The 12,135-nt window shown below is 35.9% G+C and overlaps 1 protein-coding gene across 1 annotated transcript in view; it reads left to right on the plus strand.

Annotated features, from left to right (window-relative positions):
- Positions 1-10,821, plus strand: part of NAMPT (nicotinamide phosphoribosyltransferase) — a 37,977-nt gene extending 27,156 nt beyond the window's left edge. Inside the window, exons 9-11 of the mRNA XM_068550392.1 lie at positions 2,829-2,969; positions 4,171-4,305; positions 9,673-10,821. Coding sequence (XP_068406493.1) covers positions 2,829-2,969; positions 4,171-4,305; positions 9,673-9,783 — 387 coding nt within the window. The 3' untranslated portion in view covers positions 9,784-10,821. The remainder of the gene's footprint in view (positions 1-2,828; positions 2,970-4,170; positions 4,306-9,672) is intronic.
- Positions 10,822-12,135: the final 1,314 nt, after the last annotated feature.

Genomic DNA, 12,135 nt, shown 5'->3' on the forward strand with positions numbered 1-12,135 from the left:
TTGGGACCTCCCCAGCAGTCCAGTGCTTACGACTCCATGCTTCCACTGCAGGGGCCAAGGGTTCCACCCCTGGTCGGGGACATTCCACATGCCGCACAGGGTGGCCAAAAACAAAAAAAATTAAACTAAATAAATAAAAGTAAGAACTATTGCATATAACTATCAGTACTTCTGTGGCGATATGCATTTAGAGCTCGAACACGATGTCTGGAATAGATGTCTTGCAATAACAGAAATGAGGTTTCTTCTACCAACTCTCCCAAACTGCCTTGCCTAAGAAAAGTGGAAACTTCCCCTGCTCTTCTAAGGCTTTGATGTGAAAAGGAAGGAAGAAATAAATAGAAGAAAAATCTGCAGCAAGGAGGAGGACCTGAGCATTGAAATCTCAGCTGGAATGTTTAATTGCTGTTGTCCTGTCGCTCAGCTGAATTGAAGGTTTCTGACCTTGGTATCAGTTAAGAACTAGTACCCATACCTCCACTTTAGCAGGTACCCTCACACATACTTATTGCCCTTTCAGATGAAGAAGTGTGGGCAGGGTACTGTATATCAGAATACGCATTAGCCCAGCGCGCTTCCCGTTGCTTATACCTACCCTTCCTTGTTCTTAGGGGCAGCTCTTTAAGTTCGGTTGTTCCATCAGGTATTTGAACTTACCTTTAAAAACTGAAGCTCTTTGGCTTTCCTTTTTTTCTTCTTTTTTTCTTTTTGTTTTTCTGAATAAACTTTGAAAATGTGTATGCATTTTTAAAGTTGAGAATCAGTTCAGAACTTGAACCTTTTTTTTTTTTTTTAAACTCCGTGAGCAAGAAGTTAAATATTGAGACAGATATTCTCTGGCATTGGTGAAACCTTAAACAGAGTAGTCAGAGAATGAATAGTTGGTGTTAATGCGGATGCACTCATTACCTAAAGGGTAATACCTGCTTTCTTCATACTGGAGGTGGGTCAAAGTAAGTCTTTAGAAGCAAGAAAAAGAATTCATGTAGCATTTTTGCTATGTCTAGTCATTTCCTTCTGATTTGTATGTGCAAATATTTTTAAAAAGTAATTTTTACTCTAATTCCATAATTTCCTGTAACATTAATAGAAAAATTCACTTAAACTTTAAATTGTCTAAATTTCACAACTCTCGGCAAAGCTATATGGGAAGAATATCTTAAAGAAACTGGTCCTAAAATACAGAGATATGACATTAGGTGATACTGTTCTTTGTGATTTACTCCTTCTTGTGCTTCTGAGGCTTACCTAAAATCAGGTGACAGGTCTGAAACTATTTTCTCTATATATTTTACCCAAATCTCCTTACCCTCCATCTTTATCTGTTTCCATTTCTTATCCTCCATTTTTTTGTTCTACTCCTTGTATTTCTTCCGTATTGAAATTCACTTTTTAGAACATGCCTTAATTTTGTGTTTTATAAGGTTTTTATGATTATTTTAGTTATACTTAGTTTACAGTTAGTTCAGTGAAAAATAAATCTGAATTCAGGGCCCTTGAGTACTTTTGGGTTCAGGTATAATAATAAAAGACATGAGTCTGGGTTTATGTACAGCCTAAGGAATCACTTTAAAATAAATTATATATGTTTCCATCTTGATTCCTGACATATACCAGGAGAATTAGATGGCTGAGATTTTTTTTAAAATGTGGGCTTGTTAAAAGATGAAGGTCCTTGGAGTTTATCTATTTGTGTCTTGCAAGGTTGAAAATAAGGCATAGATAAAAGGTCAGCTTGAGACTTTTGGTATTGGGAGGAATATGGCAAATTTATATTAATGATTCACTTAAAACTATTAAACTTGCTTATGATTTTTCTGATCACTTCTGAAAGTTCTGTTTAAATAAAATGAAACCAGACTTTCCAATTACTTCCTTTCGACTATTCTTATGAAATTAAAAATGGGTATTAAATTTTATTTGCCACCTTCTACCATAAAAGTGATGGAATATGTTAAATAAGAAGACAGATGCTAGATAAATAAGTAAGTCCTGCTTAGGAAAAAGAAATACAAATGATATTGATAATAACGTAGATTAATAAATTAACTTTTAAATTATGTGTCCCTTGAAAGAACTATTCTAGTTGCTGGAACTCTGTGTTCATATAGGTCTCTCTTTGTGGCTTTTAGATGATCATTCTCCCAAAAAATGATCCAATGATAAATCTTAACACCCAGTCAGTTCATAATTTTGCTTATGGCACTGGAGTACCAGCCAGAGGAAGATGACTGCCAATGTCTCAACTGTTACGCAGGAGAGGGTATTTTATACTGTTTTACCACCAATATCCGTTGACTTTTAAATGCCCCATTACATATGACATGCACTATGACATGTGATAACATGTATTGAGATTTATTAGTGATGAGGAGTGTCATTTCTAGAATCTAGTAATTTGGGGCAAACGTCCAGGCCCCATTGCTTGTGCTACTGGCATCTGGGCAGTAACTGCAAGAGGTAGACGAGAGTTTACTCAAGTAACCTTAGGTATTTATAGCTATTCTTTTTCTCCCTCTCATTTCCTCCATTCCCCCAACCTAAACCACAATCACTGTGACTACAACACAAATTCAGGAACTTTGAATGAAATCCCCTCCTTCTACATTTATCCCTTGGGCTGCCCTTTTTGGGGTTGGTGGGTCTTTTAAAAGAGTGGAATGTAACTTTGTGTAGACCTTATTCTTATCTCATTATTTACTGTGTTATAAAACAGCTTTGGATGGTTTATTCATCAATATGGCTCATGGAAAATTACCTCCTTCCTCTTCCAAATTACTTGGCTTACATTTATTTATTTATTTATTTATATCTTACTTTTAATCTAGATTGTGGAAGGCATGAAGCAAAAAAAATGGAGTATAGAAAATGTTTCCTTCGGTTCTGGTGGAGCTTTGCTACAAAAGTTAACAAGAGATCTCCTGAATTGTTCCTTTAAATGTAGTTATGTTGTAACCAATGGCCTTGGGGTATGTCACTGAACTTTTACTCTTGTGTTGTTACTATCTTATGTATGTATGTTGAATGCACTTATTGAACACAATAGTCCAAGGATAATATGGTCCTGAACTGTTACTGTATTGTCAGGTGCCCCTGACCTTGAGGCAGAAACAAAGAAGGAAAAGAGACAGGGGGTGATAACTTGACTTCAGAAAAAAATGGAGATTCGGGAAAATGAGAGATTATTTAAGAGAGATGATGCAGGTCAATTCATTTCCACTACTTCAGTATATACCTTTGAATCAAAAAGGTGACCATATTTGAGCGACAATGTCAGCTAACCTAGCCATCACGTATGTAAACTCTGCAAATATGTAAACACTGTCAAAGAATGTTTTAGGAAGGTGAACTATGACGTTTGAGTTGTGTTACTAGAATCATGTTCTGGTAGCCTTAAAACAAGGGAACCCAAGCTGCAAGCAGCTGAACAACAGTCTCCCTAGCTCTTCAAAAGCTCTTGAGAGTCTGTGTACTAAAGGGTGTGTGTAGGGGATCCTAAGAAGACATGGGTTGGTTCCCTACCTTAGTTCACCACCATCTTTCTTTGGCGAGTTCTGGGATTGCCTCTTCTGCTTCTCCTTTTATAGCCATCTCCAGTTGCTTCTTCCTTTCTGATCCTGAAACATTGTGCTCTAGGTCTCTAGGTTCTCTAGGTCTTCTTTGCTTCTGACAGTAACAAGGTAATAGAATAAAAAGTAACAAAAGGGAAAAGGTTATGAAATAGGAAAGGCTTTATCGCAGTAAACTCCTTCCCTTGCCACACATTATATAATTGAGTTGACATAGATTGATTTTTCAGTAACACACATGTGCTATACTTAGATCAGTTTAAGGGCAAGGCATAATACAAAAGGAGATACCTTAAGGATCACATTGTTAACCTCAAAGACTTACTACAGATGGAGTATTAGTATTCTACACTGGTAAGAAAGGATATCCAGGATTTGGATTTTGTTCATACCTTTTTCATCACAGAGGACTCTGTCCTCCAAAACAGGCTAGAGTCTTGTCTCTAAAAGCCAGGTGTGGATTGGTTTAGTTATACGTACAAAGTGCCTTAAAATTTATATAAATTATGTACACACTTTTTTTTTTTTTTAAATGGGAGTTGAGTGAACATTTCTGATGATTAGTCTTCTATTTCTCCAACTTTCTTAATTTGGATTCCAGATTAATGTCTTCAAGGACCCGGTTGCTGATCCCAACAAAAGGTCCAAAAAGGGCCGATTATCATTGCATAGGACACCAGCAGGGAATTTTGTTACACTTGAGGAAGGAAAAGGAGACCTTGAAGAATATGGTCATGTATGTATCTATGCTGATTTGGGTTTTTTTTTTTTGGTTTGGTTTGTTTTTTAAACAGTAGTAGGTTGACTCTTCAAATTAAGAAAGGAAGCTTTTATGTTCTATTTTATTTAAAGTGTTTACAGTTGCTGACCTAGCCTTCCAAAATACAATGAAAAACAAGAAATGGCTAGATAGTAAATATGAGACTTTTACATACATTGGGTGAAATATTTTGTAACATTTCAAAAAAAATTACGGTTTTCTACATAGTGACCAGCAGGGAGTGATTGATGAGCTTCAGTAAGTTTGCATATATTTGATCTTAACTCTTATTGCCAATTAGCAGTGAATCGTTTCTGAACAGGAATAGTTAAGAATACTTAAAGGATGCTGTTCTTAGACTACTCATAGCTGTTTATGTTATAGTAAAACTTTGGTAATTTTATTAGATAAAAGAAGGGCTATCCAAATTCTAAAATGTTGTTAAAGATAATTCCCTTTTTCAAAACAATAGAATCCAGTTCAGATGGTTTTCTTTAGTCTCATTTGATTCTCCCAGCAGCTCTAATGACTAAAAAAGGCAAATTACGTTATCTTAGTAGCGTAAGATGTGAAAACAATGAGACTTGATTCAGATTATATAACTAATAAATGGTGAAACCTAGACTTAACCAAGTTTTCTGATTTTAGTCAACGAAACTAGAAACACATATAGTATGCTAAAGTAGTCTCTATGCTCGTTAACATACAAAAGTACACTTATATTCCTGAACTCAATATTTATAAAATTTCTGTTTTTAAGCCACTGGATTGAAAAAGAAAGTACTCCTTTTTAGAGGAGAATTCCTCATGAATATTCATATTCTCAGAGGAGGGTTTACACTAAACATAAACACACTTATTACTTCAGACGTTTTTAACTTTTGATCCTTTATACCACATCACATATTTTGCTTACTTTTATTATATTCTTTTAAGATTTTGAGCCAGAATTAATACAATATGATTTTTCTGTTTAATGAAAAATATGTATAAGACCCTAAAACTTTTAGAATTAGATTCCTTTATATAGCCTGTTATGCAGTTCTTTGCATAGCCTTCACTTAATTCTTGTACTACCAAGACTTTGCTGAATTGGTTTATCACACATGGACAAAAGTCACTTTAGACATGGTCATAACTATGAGTAAAACAAGGCATTGATTTTAAGAGTATGTGAATGATACTCGAGAACATTTGAGTCACCCATCAATTTATGATCATCTAGACATTTTGATTTAATAGGAACCACCTTTCCTCAATAGATTAAAGTTAAATTCATAAAGAAAATGTCACAGCAAGAGCAGTGTGATTTGAAACAACACAAGGACAGATGATAAGATTGTTTCAAGATGGTGGAGTGGGAAGACCCTGAGCTCAACTTCTCTCATGGGCACGCCAAAATTACAGCTATTTACAGAGCAAATACTGACGAGGAAGACCAGAATCTACCAGAAAAGATCTACAACTAAAGCTATAAGGAAGGAACTATGATGAGGCAGGTGAGAGGGGCAGAGTCACAGTATAGTCAAGACCCATACCTGCAAGTGGGCAACCCATCAACAGGAGAAGAATATAATTTCAGAGGTTCTTCCAAAGAAGTGAGGGGTCTGAGCTCCACCTCAGCCTCTCCAGCCTGGGGCAGGTCCTGCACCAGGAAGATAAGCCAGCAGGGCTTATTTCGGGACACCCAGGGGGCTGTGGGAAATAGAGACTCTACTCTTAAAGGGCACACACAGACTTACACATGCTCTGAGACCCAGGGCAGAAGCAGTAGTCTGAAAGGAGCCTGAGTCAGACCCAGTAGCTGACCTTGGAGACACCTTGGGCCCCTCAGCTAGCTGCTCTTGGATCCAGCCCCACTCACTAGGAAGCCAACACAAGCTTCAGGACACCCTGGACCCCATAGCCAGCTGTGTTAGCAACTGCCCCTACCTACCAGCTGTCTGACACCAGCCCTCAGGACTTGGCTCTGCCCAGCAGTGGGCTGACACTAGCCCCGGGGTTCCACAGCTAGCAGCCTTATAACTCAGCCCCACCAACCAGCCGCGAGCAGTCTACACACAAGGCCTGGCAACCAACGAGACTGGGGGCCAGCCGCATCTACCAGACTGCCTGCTGTAGTCACTCTGCCACAACAGAAGGACCCAAGCAACCCACATAGGAGGAGCCCTAGAGCAGCATATAGCTCTGGTGACCAGAAGGGTTTCACTGCTGGGACACAGAGGACTTCTACAAAAGGCAACTTCTCAAAGGTCAGAAAACGTAACCAGCCTACCATGTACAAGAGTTCAAGATAATGATCTTAAAAATGATCAAAGAACTCATGAAAAGACTGGCTAACCAGAGTGAGAGGTTAGAAGTTTGTAACAAAAAGTCAGAAAATATAAAGAACCGGAGATTAAGAATACAATAATTGAAATTAAAAATACACTAGAAGGAATCAACAGATTAAATGACACAAAGGAATGGATCAGTGAACTGGAAGACAGAGTAATGGAAATCACTGAAGCTAAAGAGAATAAAGAATAAAAAAAACTGAGAACAGTTTAAGATACCTCTAGTACAACATCAAGCAACTAACATTTGCATTGTAGTAGTCCCAGAAGGAAGAGAGAGAAAGGGGCAGAGAACATATTTGAAGACATAATAGCTGAAAACTTCCCTAACCTGGGAAAGGGAAGCACAGAGAGCCCCAAAAGGATCAAATCCAAAGAGGACCACACCAAGAAACATTGTAATTAGATTGGCAAAAATTAAAGAGAGAATATTAAAAGCAGCAAGGGAAAAGCAACAACTTACAAGGGAACTCTAATAAGGCTATATAATCTGACTTTTCAGCAGAAAGTCTGCTGGCCAGAGGGATGGCACAATATATTTAAAGTGATGACAGAGTGAAACCTACAACCAAGAATACTCTCTACCTGGCTAGGTTTTCATTCAGATTTGATGAAGATATCAAAAGTTTTACGGACAACCAAAAGCTAAACGTTAGCATCACCAAGCCAGCTTTACAAGAAACGTTAATAGGAGTAATCTAAACGGGAGAAAAATGCTGTAACTAGAAACATGATAATTACAAAAGGAAATACCTCATCAATAAAGGCAGATATATAGTAAAGGTAGCAAATCAAGCATATACTAAGGAAGTTTAAAAGACCAACAGTAAAATCACCTATATCCGCAATAAGTAGTTCAGGGATACACAAAACAAAAAAGATATAAAATGTGTCCAAAGCAGTAATGAGCCTAAATGTAAGACATGATACCATGAAACTCCTAGAAAAGAACATAGGCAAAGCACTCTTTGACATAAATCATAGTAGTATTTTCTTAGATCAGTCTCCCAAGGCAAAAGAAATAAAAGCAAAAATAAACAAATGGGACCTAATTAAAAGTTTTTGCACAGCAAAGGAAACCATCAACGAAACAAAAAGACAGCCCACATGATGGGAAAAGTATTTACAAATGATATGGCCAGCAAGGGGTTAATATCCAAAATATCCAAAAAGCTAATATAACTTAATATCAAAAAAACTAATCCAATCTAAAAATGGGCAGAAGGACTGAACAGACATTTTTCCACAGAAGACATCCAGATGGCTAACAGGCACATGAAAAAATGCCCAACATTTGCTAATTATTAGAGAAATGCACATCAAAACCACAATGAGGTTTCACCTCACACCTGTCAGAATAAGTGGCCATCATCAAAAAGTCTACAAATAACAAATGCTGGAGAGGGTGTGGAGAAAAGAGAACCCTCTTACACTGTTGGTGGGAGTGTAAATTGATACAGCCACTATGGAGAACAGTATTGAGATTTTTCAAAAAACTAAAATTAGAGTTGCCATATGACCCAGCAGTGCCACTCCTGGGCATATACCCAAAGAAAACAAAAACATTAATTTGAAACATATATACACCCCAATGTTCATAGCAGCATTATTTACGATAGCCAAGATACGGAAGCAACCTAAGTGTCCATCAACAGATGAATGGATAAAGAAAATGTGGCACATATATACAATGGAATATTACTCAGCCATTAAAAAAAAGAAGAATGAAATTTTGCCATTTGCAACAACATGGATGGACCTGGAGGGTATTATGCTATGTGAAATAAGTCAGACAGAGGAAGACAAATACTGTATGTTATTACTTGTATGTGGCATCTAAAAAATAAAACAAATGAATATAACGAAACACAAACAGTCTTACAGATACAGACAGCAAATTAGTGTTTACCAGTGGGGAGAGGGAAGCGAGGAGGGGCAGGGTAGGGGAGTGAGAGGTACAGACTACTGTGTATAAAATAAATAAGCTACAAAGACATATTGTACATCACAGGGAATATAGCCAATATTTTATAATAACTTTAAATGGATTATAATCTAAAAATATTAAATTATGTTTTACACCTGAAACTAATATTGTAAATCAACTATACCTCAATAAAAAAAATTTTTAAATAAAAAATAAAACGTAGGATAAAAAGGAAACAACATAATGACAAAAATGTTAGATAACGTTGTATGCTCCTCACCTTCAGATGAGATGGAAAACTTCGGCACAAAACTTCGGTAGATTACTTCTATGGATTTTTCGAGAGAAACTAGAGGCAGATAATTCCTTAGTGAGACAGGAATGGCTTTACCAGACTCAAAAGGGAATTTAGTCCTAATTCTCTTAATTTGTCTTTGTTTTATCCTTGTGTGGATCAAATGGATTACACGTATCAGTGACTTTTGGAATATACACAGAGTTTTTAAAATCAGTGGCTATGCATTAGTCAAGAAATCAATATTTATGTTTCTGTTTTGGGTTTGGTTGCTTGTTTTTAGTGTTGGCTTTGTTTGTTTGCTTGCTTGTTTCTTTAAGGCCAAAACTTGTGATTAGAAAGTTTAGTAAATTACAAATTGGGAAGTTTAATCGGTGTTGAGTCTTGGCTAGGAACGAGGGAAGGCCTGGCAGGCTTTCCTTGCTGATCTGTCAGTCATGATTATCAGTGACAGCCATAGTTCTTCTGGGCAACCAAAGCAGTAAGCATATTCCACCTGAAAAAAAAAAGAGATGGGTCAACTAGGTTTTTTCATTTTTCCTTTAAGGAAAACTTTTAAGAATGTACTTTTCAGATCATTCCTTTCCATAAAAGTTAAATATCTCTACATCCCATTTTAGATCATGCCTGCTCCACCAGCATTCTTTATGAATAAAATCATTTCATAATTTGAACACTATCAACATCTCTGTGTATTTGACTAACCTAATTCATCAAAGCATTACTTAAGAATTTCGTTTGGTAGTCTAATATCATTAAATTTTAATATTGTTATATTTGTGCAGGATCTTCTCCATACTGTCTTCAAGAATGGGAAGGTGACAAAAAGCTATTCCTTTGATGAAGTAAGAAAAAATGCACAGCTGAATATCGAACTGGAAGCAACACCTCATTAGGCTTTGTTTTATGACTGGGTATGTGTGCGCGTGCCTGCGTGTGCGTGTGTGTGTGTTTACGTGCATGCACACACGTATACACCTGTGTGTGTGAGTATGTAATACATAATGTTTATTGTACAGATGTGTAGGGTTTCTTTGTGTTTTATGATACATTACAGCCACATTATTTGTTGGTTTATGGACATACTGCCCTTTACATTTTTTCTTTTTTCCAGTGTTTAGGTGATCTCAAATTAGGAAATGCTCTTAACCATGTAAAAGATAATTGCTAAAGTAAGCTTTTTAGGGCCCTTTGCCAATAGATAGTAATTCAATCTGGTATTGATCTTTTCACAAACAGAACCAAGAAACTTTTATATATAACTGAAGATCACATAAAACAGATTTGCATAAAATTATCATGATTACTTTATGTTTATATTTAACTTGTATTTTTGTACAAACAAGATTGTGTAAGATATATTTAAAGTTTCAGTGATTTAACAGCCTTTCCAACTTTTCATGATTTTTATGAGCACAGACTTTCAAGAAAATACTTGAAAATAAATTACATTGCCTTTTGTCCATTAATCAGCAAATAAAACATGGCCTTAACAAAGTTGTTTGTGTTATTATACAATTTGAAAATTATGTCAGGATATACCCAATAGAATTACTAAACCTCACTGCCCCTTGTAGAATATGTATTAATCATTCTACATTAAAGAAAATAATGGTTCTTACTGGAATGTCTAGGCACTGTACAGTGATTATACACATTGGTCATTGTATTGTACCAGTGAAATGCCAAATTTGAAAGGCCTGTACTGCAATTTTATGTGTCAGATATTGCCTGTGGCTCTAATAATGCACCTCAAGATTTTAAGGAGATTTTTAGAGAGAATTTCTGCTTACACTCTAGAATATATACATAAATGTAAAATACTGACAGAAATGGAAGTAGTGTATTTTAAAGTAATTACACTTCTGAATTTATTTTTCCTATTCTATAGATATGACTTAAATGAATTACTGGAATGGGTAGTGAGTGTACTTATTTTTAATGTTTTGATTCTGTTATATTTTTCATTTTTTTCAAAAATTAAATTGGATATTCAATTTTATGGACATCATTTATTAATTTTAAACTGAATCCCTCGGTAAATAATGCTCAGGCAAGTTCTTAAATGAAGATAAATTATCCCAAATGAAAAGCATGATGACATGAGTTTGAATAATCTGAACCAGAAGCGGAAAGTTGGCTAAATTCGGTGTTCAACATCAACGTGTTCTAGAGTGATTGATTAAACTGCTAGATTCTGAATCAGTCATCACATTTGACTAGAGACCAGGATTTTTTAGATGTCCTTTCTGTTCTAAGGCAGAGATTGGCCAGCTGTGGCTTGCAGGCCAAATGCGGACTACTCTTTCTATAAATACATATTGTCTATGGTTGCTTTCTCACAAGAACAGCAGAAATTGAGTCATTGCAATAGTGACCCTGTGACCCACAAAGCCTGAAATGTTTATTATCTGGCCCTTTACAGAAAAGTGTGTTGACCTTGTTGTAAGAAAAGGAGTGTGCCTTGAGACAGAGTTTTTCACTCTTTTGTCTTTTCTCATTTAAGAATCTGATATTAGAAGAGTATATAGAAAAGCTTTAACAACATGACATTAAAAGTGAAATTTTAAAAATGGAAAAGCCATAAATCATTTGGCCTAAACAGTTACGTGAGAAAATATTTTATCACTAGAGTAATCTAATTAGAGGTGAGTTATCTTTATTAAACATCTTTTATATGCATTATTATTAAGAAGAATATGGGTTTTTGCAGATGATTCTAAACACTTGTCTAATGAGAACAGCAGGCATCATTCACACTTCTAGTAAGAGTTTTCATCCTGTAATCCCTGGTAGAAAATCATTTTAAGCTGATTTATTATTTTTTAAATCTAAGTAAAGAGTAGGAGTACTAAGAACACACCTTTCTTCACAAACTATGCTAAGGGGCTTATAGAGAAGGAAAAGAAACTATTACCAGTAACAACTTAGATAACCACCCATAATTTTGATTTTGCTTAAACACTGCAATTATACTACAGATAACAGTCTTTATACACTCTGAACTTCAGCCGTTTCAGAGTATCTAGAGGAGTTTTATTTTACAACTTTCAGTGAATGCTAAAATCTCTACATTTGTACATGGCCATAGATTGGGGGATGGAATGATGAACTCTGTTATAGCTCTTAGCCACTTGGAATTGATTAATCCTGAATCCCCATCACGTAAGCACTTAGTATTTGGCCATCCCCATTCTGAGTAGCAACTGGGTGACATAGATATCAAATAGAACTCTGTTGTGTCACCC

Source organism: Eschrichtius robustus, chromosome 8, assembly GCF_028021215.1.
Source record: "Eschrichtius robustus isolate mEscRob2 chromosome 8, mEscRob2.pri, whole genome shotgun sequence".
Classification (NCBI taxonomy): Eukaryota; Metazoa; Chordata; class Mammalia; order Artiodactyla; family Eschrichtiidae; genus Eschrichtius; species Eschrichtius robustus.